Source organism: Lynx canadensis, chromosome C2 (assembly GCF_007474595.2).
Source record: "Lynx canadensis isolate LIC74 chromosome C2, mLynCan4.pri.v2, whole genome shotgun sequence".
Lineage (NCBI taxonomy): Eukaryota > Metazoa > Chordata > Mammalia > Carnivora > Felidae > Lynx > Lynx canadensis.
The window spans coordinates 130098568-130119745 of record NC_044311.2 but is presented as its reverse complement, the minus strand read 5'-3'; the positions used below and the strand labels follow the sequence as shown (position 1 = coordinate 130119745).

The 21178-nt window shown below is 36.8% G+C and overlaps 1 protein-coding gene across 4 annotated transcripts in view; it reads right to left on the bottom strand.

The window, feature by feature from the left end:
• Window positions 1-5774: 5774 nt before the first annotated feature.
• The window catches only part of LOC115523851 (multidrug resistance-associated protein 1-like), an 89064-nt gene continuing 73660 nt past the window's right edge, over window positions 5775-21178 (bottom strand). For 2 of the 4 annotated variants that reach the window (XM_030330111.1, XM_030330115.1), the window contains 8 exons: window positions 18697-18896; window positions 17826-17952; window positions 16296-16397; window positions 12414-12557; window positions 9766-9924; window positions 8332-8498; window positions 7168-7362; window positions 5775-6840 (listed from right to left, as the gene is read on the bottom strand). In XM_030330111.1, the coding sequence (XP_030185971.1) occupies window positions 6714-6840; window positions 7168-7362; window positions 8332-8498; window positions 9766-9924; window positions 12414-12557; window positions 16296-16397; window positions 17826-17952; window positions 18697-18896 (1221 nt within the window). In that variant the 3' untranslated portion in view covers window positions 5775-6713. The remainder of the gene's footprint in view (window positions 6841-7167; window positions 7363-8331; window positions 8499-9765; window positions 9925-12413; window positions 12558-16295; window positions 16398-17825; window positions 17953-18696; window positions 18897-21178) is intronic. The other 2 variants (XM_030330117.1, XM_030330118.1) reach the window with 2 other exon arrangements.

Below are 21178 nucleotides of genomic sequence, written 5' to 3'. Positions count from 1 at the left end.
CTGTGTACTTTATTTTCCATTCAGGACTAGGCCAGAGTACATTTTTGAGGTTGACAAGTGACAGAGAAGGTAGGGATAGAGCTGATCTGATGCTCATGGCATGTGACTTCAGCAGCTGTTGCCTACTTGCCTGCATCCTGACTCTGGGGTTGCTTCTGTACTTTTCTAATTTTTCTAATTTCTGTATTTTCCTAATTTAGAAGAGACAGTTCCTTTACCATCTGAATAGTATGTCCAGTATTCTGAATACCAATTCATGGCCTTTGACCATAATGGAGCCAAGACCTAAATTAACCTATAGTTAAATAATCCTGCATAATTGGTTGATTCATTAATACTTTGTAATTTTCTGATAAAGTTCATCTTATTCTTTGGACAAAAACTACATAAACATTTGGCCAAAGTGTCATTTGTTGCCCCTGTGCTTCTGGCCAAGACCGAATGAAAGGGAACTGATTCAACTAAATATCAGATGAAATATATGAAACAACAGGACTTTGCACATCATGGTCAACATTAATTCATGTCCATTACCTCTGTAAAATCATAGATATGGCAATGCAGGGAAAGCAGAAGACTGTTTTGTAATACCTGGAGACTTACACAAATGCTCGGAACAGAAAGCCAAAAGCAGATGTTTAGAGGGAATTCATGGTGACTGAAGTGTTATCAATATGTATATTGCATTCCTATTTGCACTTCACTGTCACTCATTCCAAATCATTTAAGTCTTACTTTCTGAACACATTACATTTTCTACTACATATATCAGCAGTAAACCAATTGTAAATATATTAATGATGAGCTACATTTTATAAATGTGAATGCAAACATTGACCTTTATTGCTTATCTTAGCACACACACAAAAATGCATGTGTGTTACTTCCCTTCTAACATCTTGGAGCAAATAGTTTTCAAGATTTTCACAATATTTTTTTATAAATATAAAATATTTCTCCATTTATAACCTATTTTTACATTTTACTCATATGTCTATTCATGTTTATTTTGTTCTTTGTGCCATGCTCAGGAGATAAACAAGATGCCTATCTTTGATCAACTATATAACTACCCATGTACTCAGATTGGTCAATCCATAAAAAAACAGGTGAGCAACTCTGGTTACCTTTGTCAGAGATCAAGAGAAGCCAGTCAGCTTTGTCCCCGTTCATACCCACTACCTTGGCCTTACTAATTCAGTAGCACAGCAGCCACATGAACTACCTAGTCTTCATCTCCATTAGCACATTTAGAGAAATAGAGCTCACAATATAGCCAGAAGTCAAGATTTCAGTATTCTAGAGATGGCCCACTTGCTTAGAAAACGACAACCAGAAAGATGGGAGTTGGGAAAACAGGAAGGAACTAGATCTCTCCTGACTGCTGCCTCAAGTGACATAACCTGATAATAATATAGCCATATTGTGTAGCAATGGGGATTAGATCTTATTTTAATCCCTGGTTATCCCAAAGTTGCTGTGTATAAAAGAAACTTTCATAAACATTGGCTCAATTTTGCCCTTTTTATTAACTGCATTCTATGATGGGTTTATAAATAGGAGACACCAATTGCGAGGAGCTGTGACTGCTGATGTTGAAATGGCTAACATGTTATTGAATGTTTTATATGCCAGACACTGTCCTAAGAGTTTGTGTTACATGATTTAACTTTCAAAAACTTTAGGAGGTAGATAAAATTGTTACTACCAAGTCCAGAGAAGTTAACTTGCCCCAGTGTACAGGACTACAAAGTGGTGAGAGTGGAATTGAACATCCTATCTCACGATCCAGTAGCTTTAAAAACTACTGTATTTTCCTTTTTTAGTTTTCTTGATTATGTTTCCTAAGCGGAAGGCTCTACAGATCAGTTATAACTATTATGTGTATATTAAAATACAGCATTACATCTCAATACTGTTGGATACCAAAGCTATGCTAGAAAACATATCAAATTACCATTACCAAACCATTCTGACCTACAAAAATGGCTATTTCATATGGTTCAAACTAATAATGAATTTGAAAAAGCAGCCTGCCCCCAAGCTTTAATTCCATTTACTATGCTTACAACACTATTGGTTTTAAGTCCTTCTCCTCTATTTTTAACCACTAGACTCTTGTTAACTAGCTCTCCCAGGAATGGGACATCTTAGTAGGCACTGCAAAGACAATCAATTTTCTCATCACATGGACCTGGAGTCTACATTTTATTGGCCAAGATCTTGAAATCTTATTTTTGGAAACATAGGGTGGATAATAATACCTTTCTTATATTCCTTAGTGAAGACTGAAGTAACAAATGATTCCAATGCCTCACACATTAGTTGGCATAGGTATGCTTTCAATAATAAATATCCTCAATATCCTAAAAAATTCAACTTAATGCTGCTTAGGATTTTCCTTCTATAAGCTAAGATAAATATTTCTATATATTGAAATTATAATCCTTATCTTCTTAAATCTGTTTCAGAGTTAGTCTTTAAGCAAACCAGACAATCATTGAATACACATTTGTTTTAAAAATTCAAATGAACTTACTTCTCTGTAATCCAGTCATACTGAGGACCTTGCACTTTGCTTCTCGTATACTTCAGTGATTGAATAAGCTTTGTGAACGTAATTGAAATGAAAATGTAATACTAATTTCTTAAAACATGAAAAAAATATTTTTGAGTAATTTTGACTTAGTCATATTTTATGTTTACTTTTGCTTTCTTTTTACTCTTTATTTAAAGTATACTATATGTTATATGTGTGTGTATACATATACATATGTGTGTATATATAGATATAGATATAGTTATAGATATAGATATAGATACAGATATAAAACTGCACTCCTAAGTATATGGCTTGATGAATTTTCACAAATTGAACCAATACTCAGACCCAGATCAAGAAACAGAATATAACCATTATCCAAGCCCAATTTGTGTACCCCTTCAATCTTGTCCCCTCTGTCTTTACCAAGAAGAAACAGTACCCTGACTTCTAGTAGCAGTATACTTTTTCCTTTTTAAAAAACTTTTGTAGAAACAGAATTATAGAATCACATACTACTACTCCTTTGCAGTTGGTTTCTTGCCCTCAACATCTTACTTGTGAGATTTGTCCTTACTGTTGCCTGTAGCTGTTGTTCATGCTCATGGCTGTATACATTCCTACTGTGTGACTGCGCTGCAGTTTATTCAGGCTACTGATTTCCCATTTGGTTTTTTAAATTACAGAGGGTCACAAATAATAAACGAATGAATGAATGAATGAACAAATAAATAGCAGAAGGTCTCTGGTTGATTTACCAAAGGTGTAAAGAGGCTAAAACAATTTTTTTTTTTTTACATTTATGTATTTTTGAGACACAGAGAGAGAGAGCATGAACAGGGGAGGGTCAGAGAAAGAGGGAGACACAGAATCTGAAACAGGCTACAGGCTCCGAGCTGTCAGCACAGAGCCTGACGCGGGGCTCGAACCCACAGACCGCGAGATCATGACCTGAGCCGAAGTCGGACGCTTAACCGACTGAGCCACCCAGGCACCCCAACAATCTTTTAACTTAATGAAATATCTAGATTCCTTTCCTTTTGAATTTTTTAAAAATGTTTATTTTTGAGAGAGAGAGAGAGGGAGACAGAGCATGATTGGGGGAGGGGCAGAGAGGGAGACAGAATCCGAAGCAGGCTCCAGTCTCCCAGCTGTCAGCACAGAGTCCAACGCGGGGCTTGAACTCAGGAACTGCGAGATCATGACCTGAGCTGAAGTCGGACACTCAACCGACTGAGCCACCCAGGCGCCCCTCCCTTTCCTTTTTTTATTTAAAAAAATATTTTTTTTTAATGTTTATTTATTTTTGAGACAGAGAGAGACAGAGCATGAACGGGGGAGGGGCAGAGAGAGAGGGAGACACAGAATCGGAAGCAGGCTCCAGGCTCTGAGCCATCAGCCCAGAGCCCGATGCGGGGCTCAAACTCGCAGACCGTGAGATCGTGACCTGAGCTGAAGTCGGACGCTTAACCGACTGAGCCACCCAGACGCCCCTCCTTTTTTTAAACTGAAGTATAATTAACATGCAGTATTGTATTAGTTTCAAGTGTACAATATAATGATTCAATAATGCTATACATTACTCAGTGCTCATCAAAATGTGTAGTTTTAATCCTCTTCGCCTCTTTCACCCATCCCCCTACCCATCTTCCCTTGGGCAACCACCAATTTGTTCTCTGTATTTAAGAGCATGTTTTTTGGGGGGCTCCCTGTGAGGCTCAGTTAGTTGAGTGTCTGACTCTTGATTTTGGCTCAGGTCATGATCCCACAGGGGCGTGGGATAGAGTCACCCATCAGGCTCCGCCCTGAGCTGGAGTCTGCTTAAGATTCCTTCTCTCTCATACATACTTGCACTCTCTCTCTTAAAAAGAAAAAAACAAAAATACAAACAAAAAAAACACTGTTTTAAAATCTTGTCCTTTTTTTGTTTCTTAAATTCTACATATGAGTGAAATCTTATGGTATTTGTTCTTCCCTGACTTGTTTTACTTAGCATTTTATCTTCTAGATCTATCCATTTTGTTGCACATGACAAGACTGATTTATTGTTCTATAGCTGAATGATATTCTTTTCATATATATACACACACACACACATACATACATATCGTATCTTCTTTATCCATTCATTTATTAATGGGCACTTCAGTTGCTTCTGTATCTTGGATATTATAAATAATGCTGCAATAAACACAAGGGTGCATATATCTTCTCAAATTAGTGTTTTTGTTTTCTAGTAATGGAATTACTGGATGATATGGTAATTATATTTTTAATTTTTTGAGGAACCTCATTCTGTTTTCCTCAGCGGCTGCACCAATTTGCATTCCCACCACAGAGTTCCTTTTCCTTCACATTCTTGCCAACCTTGTTATTTCTTGTGTTTTTGATTTTAGCCATTATGACAGGTGTAACATATCTCACTATAATTTTGATTTGCATTTCCCTGATAATGAATGATGTTGGGCCTCTTTTCATGTCTCTGTTGGCCATGTATATGTCCTCTTTGGAAAAATGTCTATTCAGGTACTCTGCCCATTTTTAATCAGTATACTCATTTTCTTGGTGTTGAGTTGCATATGTTCTTTACATATTTTAGATATTAACCCTTTATCAGATATATCATTTGGAAATATCTCTCCCATTCAGTAGTTTGCCTGATGTTTTGTTAATGGTTTCCTTTAGTATGCAAAATCTCCCAATAGTTTATTTTTGCTTTTGTTTCCCTGGTTAAGGAGACATATCTAGAATAACGTTGCTAGGCCAATGTCCAAGAAATTATTATGTTTCCTTCTAAGAAAACATTAGATTTCAGGTCTCATATTTAGGTCTTTAATCTATTTTGAGTTTATTTTTGTGTATGGTGAAAGAAAGTAGTCCAGTTTCATTCTTTTGTAGGTAGCTATCCAGTGTTCCCAACATCATTTGTTGAAGAGTCTAGATCAACTTTCTTAATGGAATTCAACAGATATTTATTCATTGTTTACTGAGTACAAAATATAGTGGTTGACTCTTCAGGGATTGTAAAGACAGGAAAACACCTCTAGTGGCTTCCATTCTAATGGAAGGAGGCTTTAGATAATCTAGGGTTTTATAACTTAAAGCAAATTTTCATAAATACCTGTTGGGATGAAGCTAGGTTGTACATGGCTGTAGGAAGGAGAAAAAGTGAATAAAAGAAATAATTGATGGTTTTTCAAAAACATGTTAAAATATTTTATTAAAACCATCTTGAAAGGAAAATGCCATTAAAATTTAAATACTTCAAATTTGAAGGGCAACTCAGAGAAATAATATTGCTTGTATTACATAAAACTACTAAATTAAAAAGTCCTTCAAAATATGATTAGTATTACAAATCAACAATCTTCTTGTGAATGTATACCATCTGATATATAAGTCACTGAGGTTAACCCAACCAAAAGTATAATGTTGCATAGAAAATACCATTTTTTAATTCAAAGTCAATAGTAAAAATATTTTTTTAAATAAAGTACACCAGAAAATTCAGTTAATATACAATCACTATTTCCAAAATCAACTGAATAACTCTTAATATTTTTTGTGATTCCTCCATCATTTTATATACTGTCCAGTAGCTCAGCATATATTATGTATGTCTATAAATACCTGTATCATATACTTGAAAATGCCAAGTCATTCATTCTTCAAACATTTGTTGGGTATCAACTGTATGAAAATCACTATGCTAGGAACTTGACATACAAAGACAACTGAAACTAGGTACTCGCCTTTAAGTAGCATTAGTGGGAAGACAGACTAAAATAAATGAAATAGAGTCCCTGCCATGGTACATGGGTATGCATGTGGGGATGGTGAGGGCACAGAAATGGGGCAGCTGGATCAGACTAGAGAACAGAGGGGAATATCAGGGGACATGTCACAGAGAAGGTGACTCCTGGATGAACTCAGAGATTTTAAAGGACAAATGGCATGTAGCACATTGGGCGCTGTGGAGCAGGCCGATATTCCAGAGGGCAGGAATGGAACAGAGAAGTTTGGGTACAACCCAGGAAAGTTAGAAATATGATGCTTATCGATATTTATGCCAACATGTAGCTAGGGGCCTGTCTTTGTGCACTGCTCCTTGTCATTTTTTTAAATACTAACTTATTTTTTATTGAGTGTAACCAATACACAGCTAAAATCATTATTTTGTCACTGAATCTTGTGTTATTCCAGCTTCTGTTAGCATTTCAAAGAAAAGTCCTTTCTGGCGTATCAAATTCTGTGGTGTTCCAAATTCTGTAATCCTTCCAGAGTCTAGAACAAGTACCCTGCAATGTGAAAAGAACCCAGTCAGGTAATTATAATCAGTTTTCCAGTTCACCTTTTTTTCTTTTTCTTTTTCTTTTTCTTGATAAAGTAAAGTTTAGATTACCTAGTGAGTTGTGTCACTACAAAATATGGGGACCACGGAACTCAAGAAGTATATCCAGTTTTCTAATATTCTGTCAGGATTAGCATATTCTTCTAGTTGTTTCAGAAAACAACTGTTTTCAGCACAGGTAAAATTATTAATGGCAATCAGTATGTTTAGTGTATTCAGTGGCTATCTCTATAGAGATATATGGAGATGTTTTATTTCTGAAAACAAAGCATACCTATCAGAATCAATGATAGAATGCAATCTGTGAGCAATCGTCAGGATGGTACAATCGGAAAACTCCTTCCTGACTGTGGTCTGCACCAGGTTATCAGTCTCAAAATCGATGGAAGCTGTTGCCTCATCCAAGATGAGAATTTTTGTTTTTCGAAGCAAAGCACGAGCAAGACAGACAAGCTGCCGTTGTCCAACGCTGTTAAAAAAATAGTAAAATAACTTCTACAGTGGACTTTATGGCTACACACTTCCTATTCTGTAATTCTGATTACATTGCAATTCACTTTCTAAGCCACACATTCATTTATTCAAGAAATATTTATTTTGTCAAAAGAGACAAAAATCTCAATGTGGAGTTTATATTCTTATGGGTAGACAAAAAATAAACATGATAAATGAGTAAAATGCATAGTAATAAGAAGAATTCAAGCACACAGGAAGGGAGGGTATAGAGAGTGGGCATGGGGTGAACATTAGATGGGCCTGCCAAAGAAACCCTCACTGGATTGAGGAAGTTGCGTTTTATTTCGAGACCCTTAGGAAGGGGAGACTGAGCCATACAGATTTCCAGTGGAAACTTTTTCCTGGCAAAGGGAACAGAAGATGCAAAATCCCTGAGGCAGTCAAGGGCTGGCTAGGCATGTTAAGGAAACAGCAAGGGGGCCAGTGTGGCAGAAACAGAGGCAGGGAGAGAGCAACCAAGAGGCTGAGTCATGCAGTGCAGGGCTTGAGGGGATCTAGTTCTCTTATGTCTCTGATCACATAGAGGATCTAGTTCTCTTTCCTTATGTCTCTGATCACATGAAAGGGACTGTCATTGGTCATCAAACCGCCAGGAAGAAAAAAGGAGCCCTTTACAACATTTTTTAGGAAGAAAGTTATTCGAGTAGGAGTCTTTATCAAAGAAGAGTCAATTAAATATGACTTTTCATACTGTATTGTTCCTTGCCCCCACCCTTTCTTCCTTTCACCAGCATTTCCCAACCAGTGGCTACCATTTTATTCCTTGTACCTCTTCCCTAGAAGGAATCAGCAATAGTGTGCTCCGAATAGACCAAAGAAGGGTTTTGGTGACTCAGGAGCGACTTCCCTTTGAGGCTAACTCAAAGTTCCTAAGGAGCCTTGGAATGAATAACCGGACCAAGCTTTGTTCTTAGCAGCTTACCTGAGGTTTTCACCACCCTCTGAAATCTCATGCAACAGCTTCTTGGGAAGGGACTGCACAAACTCTTTTAAGTGACACAGTTCTAGCACCTCCCACAGCTGGCAATCAGAATACTTGTCTAAGGGATCCAGGTTCATTTGAAGGGTTCCAGAAAATAAAACAGGATCCTAGAGAATAAAATCATCACCAGTAATCTCATTGTCACATGATGCATAGATACATTAAAAAATTAGATTCAGAAAATAAACAAGGAAAAAGCAAAATGATTGACCTAAATAGTTATAAAATTCATTATATTGAAAACAAAAGCAGAAGAGAATCAGAATAAGCTATAAGTGAGATTGAATCATTTTCAATTTCCTGATCATCTTTCTCCTTAACAATGTCAATACTAGCCATAATAATAATGATGATGACAGCTGCCATTCGGTCAGAGATATAAGATAACACAGAATTGAATAAATGCAAACTATAGTATGGACATAATGTTATCAATCATCTTCCAGAAAGATGGAAGTCCATACTCCCATTTTACAGGTAGTGACCTGGAGGTTCAAAAGAATGCTTGTCTAAATTGTCCAAAGACACAGAAGGTAAGTGGTTGGGTAGAATTCAAATAGGACAAGTCCATGCTCTTTCCAACTTACCAACATGCCTGGTGAAACTGTATTTTACTACACCTGTATTTATTTTTAAGAGAGGAATGACTAATATCTCTTTTCTTCATTAATTTTTTCCCTGCAAGAATTCCATTCAAATTTGCTTTTGAAGTAAATTCATGAATAGAGGCATATGTCTAAATAATATGACAAAGAGATTAAAGTATTTTAAGATATTTTTAGAAGGTAATACAAAGATATCTCATAAATGCTCAGCTTAAATCTCTCAAACAACTGAATAAGTCATCTTTGACTACAGGGGCATATTCTTGAGCCAATTTGCATACTTGTTAATGATCAAGTTCCTTTGATGCCACAGAGAGACAAATCAAAGGACCTGAAAAAATGATCTAACTGAATTATTATTCTTTTCATCTTTTAAAATGTGTTTAAATTTCAAATCAAAAGAGGCAAAATTCTACACTCACTCTACCAACTAAGCAAGAGCTTTTGTAATTTTTTTTCTTCCAAAAAATACCAATGTGTGTTTCAGTCTGAGATCCACTTCATTCAAATTTTATTTGCATTTACTATTATGAAGGGAACTTGTAAAGCAATGTGCCAGTTTTTCAAATAGATAAATGCATTTAGGAGAAATACTTTACAGTAAGAATGTTTAATAGGATTCAGTTATGTAGTGATATTTCATAACACATCTAAAATGCTCTGACTTTGAAAAATGAATTTAGATGCTTGGAAGGAACACACTAAAAAAAAAGAAGAAAAAGTTTATTTAGAGGGAGTTAAGAAAGTCTACTGACAAAACAGGCTTTACCTGTGGAATAATATTAAGTTTGCCCCGAAGGTCATGAAGTCCGATAGTTGATATGTCAATTCCATCGATAATAATTTTACCTCCTGATCTTTCCACAATTCTAAATAGGCAATTTGAAAGTGTTGATTTGCCTGCTCCAGTCCGTCCCACAATTCCAATCTGCAATAAAATGATCATGGGCAGTTTGCACTGTGCTTTTTGTAAGGGACTGGGGCTTTTGCACTGACAACAGATACACTGTCAGGTCAGTGGGATTTAATTTTGCCAACCAGAATAACCCTGACTGGCATGGAATATGTAATGTGGACTGTAAGGATAAGTCTTTACCCAGACACTCATTACTCATGGGAAAGGCTCAGGTTAAAATGTATATTTTCTCTACTTTTGAGTTATTTAATAACCACATAACCAAAACACGCCAGCAGCCCCAGGAGGAGCAGACCACCCCTGACCTATCCTGGGACTAGCCATTAAGAGTGTGGCCAAAGATAACTCTGATAATGGGGTGGTTTTCTTGGGACTTTCAAAATGAGGCTTCTCTACTCTCCTTGCCCCCAAGGGACAAACAAACAAAGGGAACAAACAAAGGGAACAGGATCCCTTTGCCAGAAGGATAGCAAATCCAAAGGAATGTCTGCAAATTCCCTTGGTGTATCAAAACAGGTACTGCACTAAAACTCTAGAAGGTGGCCACAGATAACATGTTAGCATCTTGGATTCCTGGACAAAATAATCACCTTGTCATAAATAGCAAATGATTGCATATATTCCTTTGACCACGAGGACTGAAGCAATTCCTTCTGGGTGTTGATTTGTACTTTGGTGTTAATGGGAACATAAGGCAGAGAAAACATTACGGAGGTTGGTTTTCCCTGATAAAAGATCTTAAATCTGACACTCTATGCCAGAAAAATCAGGAATCCGTTAAATTAATTGGCATAATCAAAATTCCACAATGATTTCATGTGTTCCAAAGACATTTTTTTGTCCTTGATGTTATGCAGTGGACCTGGTTTAGACATTTAGAAAAAGAGATGGCTGGGGTTACAAAAGCCAGGTCTGTAAAAGAAAAAATGGGCCATTGCTGTTAATTTTTTGTTCATTTTTTTTTTACTTTCACTTATTTGTAAAATCTTTCTGTCTAGGGAAATAATATGTTTTCATAAAACATTTTAAAAACTATGGGAAAAACTATAGAAGTAGAAACTATTTATAATCCTGTCACCTGAAGAGAACTACTATTTATGTTTTACAACTGTTCTAGGATTTTTGCTAATGTGTTTACCTGTTTGTTTTTTTAAAACAGAAAATTGATATAGTATCAACAGTTTTGTATATAGTTTTTATTAATCAAATTACATCTCAAGTATTTTCCCATCTCACTAGTAATGCTGGAAAACATGTCATTGACTATACAGATATTCTCTCCTATGAATTTACTATATTTCAGGTAACTTAATTTTATTGTCTTATTATCACTCTTTACCTAATAGAGGAAGTAAAAATAATAGTACACTACTACTGGGTATATATCCAAAGGAAATAAAATTAGTATCTTGAATTGAAATCTGCACTCCCATGTTCATATTCCCAATAGCCAAGATATGGAAACAACCAAAGTGTCCATAGAACAATGGATAAAGAAAATGTACACACACACACACACACACACACACACACACACACTGGAATACTATTCAGCCATAAAAAGAAAGGAAATCTTACCATTTGTGGCAACATAGATGAACCTGGTGGACATTATGCTAAGGGGAATAAGCTATATGGAGAAAGACAAATACTGTATGATCTTGCTTATACATGGAATCTACAAGTCAAACTTGTAGTACCACAGGGTAAATGGTAGATACCAGGGACTGAGGAGTGGGCTAAATGGGAAGATGTTGGTCAAAGGGCATAAACTTTCAGATGCATAAGAAGAACGTGTTCTGGGGATGTAAAGTACAGTGAGCTAACTATAGTTAAGAGTACTGTATTGTATACTTGAAATTTGCTAAGACAGTACATCTTAGGTGTTCCTACTACATGCAAAAATAAATGAATAAATAAAACAAAAACAAAAAGCCTTGTAATTATGTGAGGTGATAGATGTGTTAATTACTTTGAATGTGGTAATCATTTCATTATCAAACCATCACCTTGTACAGCTTAAATATATACATTATTTACTTATTAATTATAACTCAGTAAAGCTGGAAACATACACTAAAATCGTGTTTCATAATATAGTATGCACAATTTAAAAATACCTTTTTTAAAGTTTATTTATTTATTTTGAGAAAGAGAGAGAATGAGTCGGGGAGGGGCAGAGAGAGAGAATCCCAAGCAGGCTCCACATTGCCAGTGAAGAGCTTGATGTGGGGCTTGAACTCACAAAACTGTGAGATCATGACCTGAGCTAAAATCAAGAGTATGATGCTTAACCAACTGAGCCACTCAGATTCCCCTAAAAATACCTTTTTTAAAAGAGGAAATTTTATTCTATATATAGCAAACAGTTGAGTTTAATACTTTTATATGAAATTTGAACAAAAGACCATCTTCTATTCCGTACCGTATTAAACTTTGACCTTAACAATGAATACTTTCAGATAAAAAGGAGAGTGAAACTTATGAAATGTATATGGTACCTTCTCTTCTCCATGAGTCTGGAAAGTGATATCTTGTAATGCTAAACCAAGATCATCTCGGTATCGAGCCTGATAATTAATAAATTCCACTATTCCTTTGTTGGGCCATTGTGCTGGAGGCCTTCTAGACATTATCCAGGGTGCCTTGAAACAAAGAAAGATTACAATAACTACAATAAAAGTACCTTTCCCTCTAAAAATAATTACCATGCATAAAAAACACAAGTGATGGAAAACATTTGTGGATATAATGATCTCCTGAGTAGAGTTTTAAATATTACCGGCATAAAACTTTTCATCTAGTTATAAGAAAGCTTAGAAATAAATTTTTAGAGGCAACCAGGCTTCCCACTCCCTATCCAGTTATTAAGAAGAGTCTTCTTAAACCCTACAAAGGAGCTGAAGGTAATCTATTTGAAATTGCAGCTGAGATGAGGACAGTTTGGCATTCATTCATTGCCCAAATACTGAGTATTTACTATGCTAGTCAGTGCTTTAGTTGCTGAAGATTCAGCAGTGAGCAAAACAGACACAAATTCTTGCCTTTACAGAGCATACAGCCTGCTGGGAAGGGACAGAAAGAATCACATAGCATATGCAAAATGCTAAACAGTGATAAAGCTTTGGAAGACGGGAGATCTCTTTGGAGACGGGAAGAGGCAAGTTAGAGGTGGTGTGATTTTTTTAAATTTTTTTTTCAACGTTTTTATTTATTTTTGGGACAGAGAGAGACAGGGCATGAACGGGGGAGGGGCAGAGAGAGAGGGAGACACAGAATCGGAAACAGGCTCCAGGCTCCGAGCCATCAGCCCAGAGCCTGACGCGGGGCTCGAACTCACGGACCGCGAGATCGTGACCTGGCTGAAGCCGGACGCTTAACCGACTGCGCCACCCAGGCGCCCCGTGGTGGTGTGATTTTTAAGTAGGGTGGTTAGGAAAGGCTCGGTTGGACAAGATATGAGAACAAGCTGTTGGGATATGGGTTGAATCACTTTCCTGGCAGGCACCTAACAACACGTGCTGAGGTCCTGAGACAGGGCCTGCCTGGGATGTTGGGCGAACAGGAGGAAGCGGAAGAACACGCAGGAGAGTGTGATGTCTGGTGGGGAGGTGAAGTGCTTTCATGAGAGGGAGTGATGCCCAGTGTCAGATGATGGATCAGGTCAAGGGAGGCCTGAAAGGAGACCACGGGTGATCTCCAAGGGCAGGTTCAGTGAAGTGGTGGAATTAAAAGCCTGTTTGGAGCGAGTCCAAAGTAGGATGAGAGAAGTACAGGCTATTCCAAAGAATTCTGCTGCAAAAAGTGCAGACAACGTGGGCTACAGAGAGATAAACAGAATTATCTGGACAGTTTACTTCTTGCATGTCAAGAGGTTTTATAACTTGAGTTACCAAATCACATAAAGATGATTTTTTTTAATGTCTATTTATTTATTTTGAGAGAAAGAGTGCATGCAAGTGGGGGAAAGGGCAGAGAGAGAGGAAGAGAGAGAATCCCAAGCAGGCTCCTCACTGTCAGCACAGAGCCTGACTCGAGACTTGAACCCAGGAACCGTAAGATCATGACCTGAGACAAACCCAAGAGTTGGGCGCTTAATGGTGAGCCACCCAACCACCCCACATAAAGATGATTTTGTTTTAAAAATGTGTGGGTGTGGGTGTGTTATGTGTGTATTCACACACATTTTATTGTTTTTTACAATATGAAAAGAATATATATATATATATATATATATAACATTTATACATATAAAAAGTTTACATATAAAAATATTTATACAAATATTTAGAAAATACAGAAAACAATAAAATGATACAGTGGCAATAGGCTGAGCAAACTGAATACTGATAATTGGAGGTTGTGAAGGTAGATTAATCTTCCATGAACCATGTGTGAAAAAAGAGGTTAAGACCTGAGGAAGACTCTAGAGAAGAATCAAAGTTTAGGTAGAGTTGGAGGATATAGATATGAAAATTTTTTAAGTTTATTTATTTTGAGATAGAGAGGCAGGGAGGGGCAGAGAGAGAGGGAGAGAGAGAACCCCAAGCAGGCCCCTCACTGTCAGTTCCCAGTCCAATATGGGGCTTCTAATTGTGAGATGATGACCTGAGCTGAAATCAAGAGTCCGGATGCTTAACCTACTGAGCCACCCAGGAGCTCCAGGCTGTTGATAATATTTTAGCATCTTTGTAGGTTAAGAGAGGCAAGGGGGTCAGGGTACTGATATGTAGGAATTAAAGGAAGTGGTTAATGAAGCAACATCTGAGAGAAAAAATGAACAAATATTACCAAAAATACAAGTAGAAACTCAGGTTTTCTATTTGGAGGAGGGACACCTCTTCCTGAGAGACATGAGCAAAAGAGGAATGTTTCATGAAGATTCAGATACCTTTACAGGTGGACTGAAGAAGATACAGAAACTCAAGTCAACTATAACATCTGCCTTGTTAATTCATGGAACTGGGAGACAGAAGTAAATCAGATTAGTAAAATACACTGATATCTCAAATATTATACTGTCAATAGTCTAATTCTTCTACTCTTCAAAAATTTTTTTTAAATGTTTATTTATTTTTGAGAGAGAGAGAGAGAGAGAGAGAGAGAGAGAGAACAGGAGAGGAAAGGGCAGAGAGAAAAGGAGACACAGAGTTTGAAGCCGGCTCCAGGCTCTGAGCTGTCAGCACAGAGCCCAATACAGGGCTCAAACTCACAAACTGTGAGATCATGACCTGGGTCGAAGTTGGATGCTTAAGTGACTGAGCTACCCAGGGACCCCCTTTAAAAACTTTCTTTTAATGTTTATTTATTTTTGAGAGACAGAGAGAGAGAGACAGAGTGTTAATTTTTCTACTTCTTTCTTAAGTTTATTTATTTTTGAGAGAGAGAGAGTGGGGGGGGAAGCAGAGAGAGAGAGAGAGAGAGAGAGAGAGAGGGAATCCAAAGCAGGATCTGTACCACCAGCACAGAGCCTAATACTGGAATACTCAAACTCAGGAATCTTGAGATCATGACCTGAGCTGAAATCAAGGGTCAGGTGCTTAATTGACAGAGCCACCCAGGCACCCCCAATTCTTCTCTTGTCTAAATTATAACTAATTAAAGGAAATAAAACAGACTGATTTATTCTCCTCCTCCTTCCCATGCGCGGAGATGCTAATGATGAGTAAATGAAACAGAAGGCATAAGCAATAAATATATAGTTAATTTAAAAATTGCACAGGCTTTAATTATGAGAGCACTATATTAAGACACCTTTCTCAACATAAAATCCTCACAAAGTTATAATCTTAGATTGCATATTTTACTCTACGTTGGTAGAGGACAAATCATTGTGCCTTCTAAAAACAAGTAATCATATTTCATTTTTATAACATAACAAATGTTATATATCTTACATTTTACAAATGTATCTTACATTTTATGTATTATCCTAATTTAGTTATCTGTGGTCTTTTCTTCTATTTTTGTGATATATAAAATAATGGTGTATTCCATAATACATTGGGTTTTAATTTTATTGAAATGCTGAATATTAAAACATGAATTTGGAAAGGTAGGCTTTGTTTAAAATTTATTTTTTTATTTAATTTTTTTAAACATTTAGTTATTTTTGAGATAGAGAGAGAGACATAGTGTGAGTGGGGCAGGGGTTGTGGGCAAAGAGAGAGAGGGAGACAGAATCAGAAGCAGGCTCCAGGCCCCAAGCTGTCAGCACAGACCCTGGCGCAGGGCTTGAACTCACAAACTCTGAGATCGTGAGCTGGGCCAAAGTTGGACGCTTAACCTAGTGAGCCAACCAAAATTTTTTTTAAATGTCAATTCAAGGTGCACTACAATATCTCAATCCTGCATCTATTTATTGGTTATTTAGGAGTGCTTACCTCTTTACCCATATTTTCATATTCACAAACTCTTTCAATGGAAACTGCATTGGTTTCAATTTCACAAGCTTTCCTTACCCAAAAATTCAGAGATTGAGTAATCTGGAGGGAAAAACCCAAGAGCTTACTGACTGGTTCTTTAGTATTTTACATAATATTAATCATACTTTATACACTTTCACTTTTCATAGTTTTCATGTACTTTTCTCTCTTCTGATTATTTACCAACTTTAGAAGTAAATATATTTATACACATGCACACAAGTGTTTCTTTATGTTAAACTGATCAATACAAACAATGTTTTTTTAGAAGTAACTTTAGAAGTAACAACTTTAGAACAACTTTAGAAGTAAATATACTTATACACATGCACACAAGTGTTTCTTTATGTTAAACTGATCAATACAAACAGTGTTTTTTTGGCAGAAGAATGAATATAGTTCAGCAGGTATTGAAGGAGTCCATACTTAGTGTAAGGAACGGTGGGTACCAAGACTGATGAGATGTGCCTCAAGAAATGTACGTCCCAAGTGAGAAAAAAGTTGTGAATAACATTACCTTTGGCAGGATTCACTGGAAGCAGGAATCTCCTAACTCTTGACCACTCTTGTCTCCTCTTTTTTTTTAAACTCTACTTTCTTCTCACCCTACCCACAAGTACAGGAGGTAATTCAAGCCTAATTCTGGACGTCAAACAACTCTTGTCAGTTCAGTTTTTCCTTAAGTTTGCTGCCAAATCATTTGATGGCCAACCTGATTTGAACTGACATGGGGCTCTTTAAAGTCTTTACTGAACCCACTTAGAGTAAACATTCATCTATTTTACTGCAAAGCAAGTAGTTTGATTATGGGATTCTGCCCCAGACCTTGACTATGGTATATGTGTCATTATTTCCTTTCTACAAGACTAAGTTCTGAATTCTGAAATGCAACTGGCCTTAATTAAGGTTTTTGGATAAGGGATGAAGGGCAAGTACCCACATCATCTAGACTTATCCTCTAATAATATGTAATTATACTAAGTAATTTAAGGAATATTCTATTTTACAAAGAGGGCAAGAACACACTCATACCACTAGTACTTTTCAATGTAATATAAAATAGGGCTTATTAGGGAAAAACTTATAAGCAAAGAAGGAGAGCATGTACTCTCCCCAGAGTTTGCATTATCTCCTTGGTTAGACTGGGCAAACTGGATTGGCAGGCCACAGTGGAGAGAGGCCCTCCCCCCCTGTTACATGCTATAAATCCATAAAGGTAGGAGAACAAGAAACTTCTGGGTAACTGTGTAACAGCAGGAGTTTCCTGGTCTTTTAGCACTCAGCCTGTTCTTTCTGTGAGCTGACTTAGTATTGCTGAGCCAGCTTCCTGCTAGTAGCAACAGAGGAAGAAATGAGCCTCCAGGGCAATCCAGATTGGTCTCTCATTACTTAGTTAATACAATCTATAATTCAGACAGGCAAAGGAGAGGATAGTTTAATTAATTGCATTATAAACATATCATATACCACAAAATCATTATTACTTACATTTAGGGCATAGGATATGGACAAGCCAACTAGTGCTGAATCTATCGAACTGCCAGCCAGCACAGCAAGCAGTGCAGCAAAAAATACCATTAGGTTGCCAAGGAATTCAAGTCTAACAGACAGCCACCTGTGATAATGGAAAATATTCTTCAACTGAGATGCAAGATTTTTGGTGTACTTGGTCTGAACTCTCCTCTGGGAAATGGAAAATAAACATCAATAGCTGCTTTCTTTTCCTAAGAACTCAGTCAAAATAGGACGATTGCAGTGATGATACATTAAAGGATTCCTTTGCATAAAAACACTTTACTTTTGCAGAACTTTGCTTTAAAACTTAATCAGAATAAAAAAGTCAAAAAAGAACACCAGCTAAAATGATGCGTCGTATTTTAAAATCCTATTAGAAAATCAATCACCTTTCCGATTACATATCCTTTTTTCTATGGTAACATTAGTCTCCAAAAGTTATATGTGCCCCGCTATTATTTAATATTTCATTTTCCTCTGTATGTAAAATGATGATCTCAAATTTAAACTATTATAAAGTATTGCTTGCAAATAGAACATATTCTACAAATATAGAATATAACAGAGTCATATCTCTAGAAATTCCAATAGCATCCTATATGACCTTCAAAAAACTTGGGACCTTATTTTCATGTAAAGTAGTGTGTACTTTTATATGAATATGAACAGATACATTTTAACTTAAATGTCCATTAAATATTAGAAACAGTTAAGGCTTTCTTCTTTTTCTTTTTTTAATAATTTCATGAAATGCCATTGCAAAACATTCCTTCTGTTTAGAAGTCAGGGCACAAGACATCTTAAAAGAGACTGGTCTTGAGGTAGGTATATTGCTGTCACTTACCTGTTTGAAATTACATTATTGTAGAAACAGACCAAGTTCTCATTCACCACCTCTTTGTTTTGCTGGATAAACCTCTGTTCGTGTCCAAATGCCCGGATAGTGGACACCCCTGATAAAGTCTCACTAAAGTGGGAAATGATAGGAGAGCGAGAGGCTCCTGCCAATCGTCGAATCTGCCGAGAGCTTGCTACGTAGTATCTCTAACCGGAAAACAGAAAAAGGCAGTTGGAAAGATGGAGCAGAAATTGCTTCCATAGTTTGAAAATGACAAGACCCCAAAAAGTGAAGTTCAAGTTCAGTCTCCAGTACCTGTGAGTGTGGCTTTATTTGGGAATGGAATCTTTGCAGATGTCATTAAGGATCTCCGGATGAGATCATCCTGGATTTAGGGTGGGCCCTAAGCCCAACTCCGAGTGTCCTCATAAGAGACAGAAAAGGAGAAGACAAAGCCACAGGGAGGAAGCCACGTGAGGATGAGATTGAAGAAATGTGTGCATAAACCAGGGAAAATGCCAAGCATTGCAAACAGCCACCAGAACCAGGAGAGAAGCATGAAACCAATTCTCCCTCAAAGGCTCCGGAAGGAACCAACCCTATGCACACCTTGATTTTGGACTGTTGGCCTCCAGAACTGTGAAAGAGTAATTTTTTTTGTTGTTTTAACAACAACGAATACACCCTTGGCACAGTAAAAAACCCAGTAAAAACCCAGTAAAAAATCCAGATTCCGGACAACACAACTAGAACAGAGGTGGGTAAGGTTCCACTTTGGTAATCTTTTCTAACAACCATTACTGAGTACCTGCTATGGAAAAAGCTCTATGTCACATGTTGGAAATGTGACCAGGGAGTGAACCCATTAAGTGAAGGAAGTTAGTCAAGTATACAAACAATACTATTTTTGTTCCTAAATATAATTATGGAAAAAATATTCATTTTTCTTGTCTACAAGCACTTCCCTCCAGTGCAGCCACAAGTATAATTGGCTACTTCCCCTCCAACTTGGTTGAGAATAATTGGGATGGGCAGAGACTGGAGGGCTGGAGGGAGCATGTCCTAGTTAACTGGACCATCATTCACCAGCCCCAGATAATCACAACACACCGGAAATGAAAATCAAGAATTACCACGTTTTGCAATGTTTTCAAGAAAAATCTTTGGGCTTGGAGTTTTATGTAAAATCACTGATTTTAAAATGTCTTCATTTTAGTAAAAAACACTGAGCAGGCCGGACACAAACATATCGGAAACTCCATATGGCCTGTCAACTTGCAGTCTACCAGCTCTGCTCTGTGTTAAGTGCCCTGGAGAACACAGAGGAAGGATTATGGCGTTCTGGGATTGCAAGGGGACTTAAGAGATTGTCATAAATTTGCAGGAAATTTCGACGAATTGCAAAAGCACTGGAGTTCTTCCACAAATCTATCTAGAGTATTTAGTTTAAGAACTATTGATCTAGATCAATGCTTCTCATACTTTAATAAAAATCACCTGAAAGCCTTGTTAAAACACAGACTGTGGGCCTCACCATGATAGATTCTTTATTTCCTCCCAGTTTTATTAGAATGTGATTACCAAGTAAAAATTATATACGTATACATTAAGATGTGATTTTTTAAAAAAGAGGTACAACCAAAGATTCTGATTCAATAGGTCTGGGGTATCTCCCATAGGTCTAGGGACCATACTTTGAGTAGCACTGATATAAAACAAAACTCCTGTTTTATAGGGGGGATCAATGAAGCCTAGAAAGGGAAGTGATGTGCCAAACATAAAAGTCAGGAAAGTAATTAGAATTTGAGGCTCTTGAATTCATATTCAGGGCTCACTCCATACAGTGTCCCCTAACAAGAGATGGTTTCTAGATCATTTCCACTCCTGGTCACCCTGTTATAGTTTACCAACCACAAGACTATCACATAAATTTTCTTTTGTGATATGAGGGTTTTTTTTTTTTAAGCAGGTACAATCATACCATCAGTACCATCCTTCATGGTCTAGATTTGTTTCTTTTAGCCCTAAGATGTAGTTGTCTTCCCTAGAAGACTTACAATCTCATTGGAGAGATAATTTGTGGTCTAAAAATAGCCTGTAATACTAGTAGTATAATAAATCAATAATACCTGAATGAGTCTCATCTCTTTGCACTATTTTGGTAAAGAATACTTCATTCACACAGAAAATGAAATATGACCTAGGCCATGAAAGGTAAGTAACATCCAGTCAGGCAGAGAAAATAGGGAAAACATAGAAAGTAGGAGGAATAATAATCACAAAGGCGTAGAAATAAGAAAATGATTAACATTCTGGTTTGGGCAGATTAAACTCCAATACAAATTTTAAAACTTGGGTTTTGGGAAAGCACTGAACTACAAGAACTGCATCCTTTCATGTAAACAGCCTCAAAATACTTTCGTATTTAAATTAAATATGTGTTAAGACATCTCATTAAAAAATAAATTTCATTTTACACTGTAGTCTC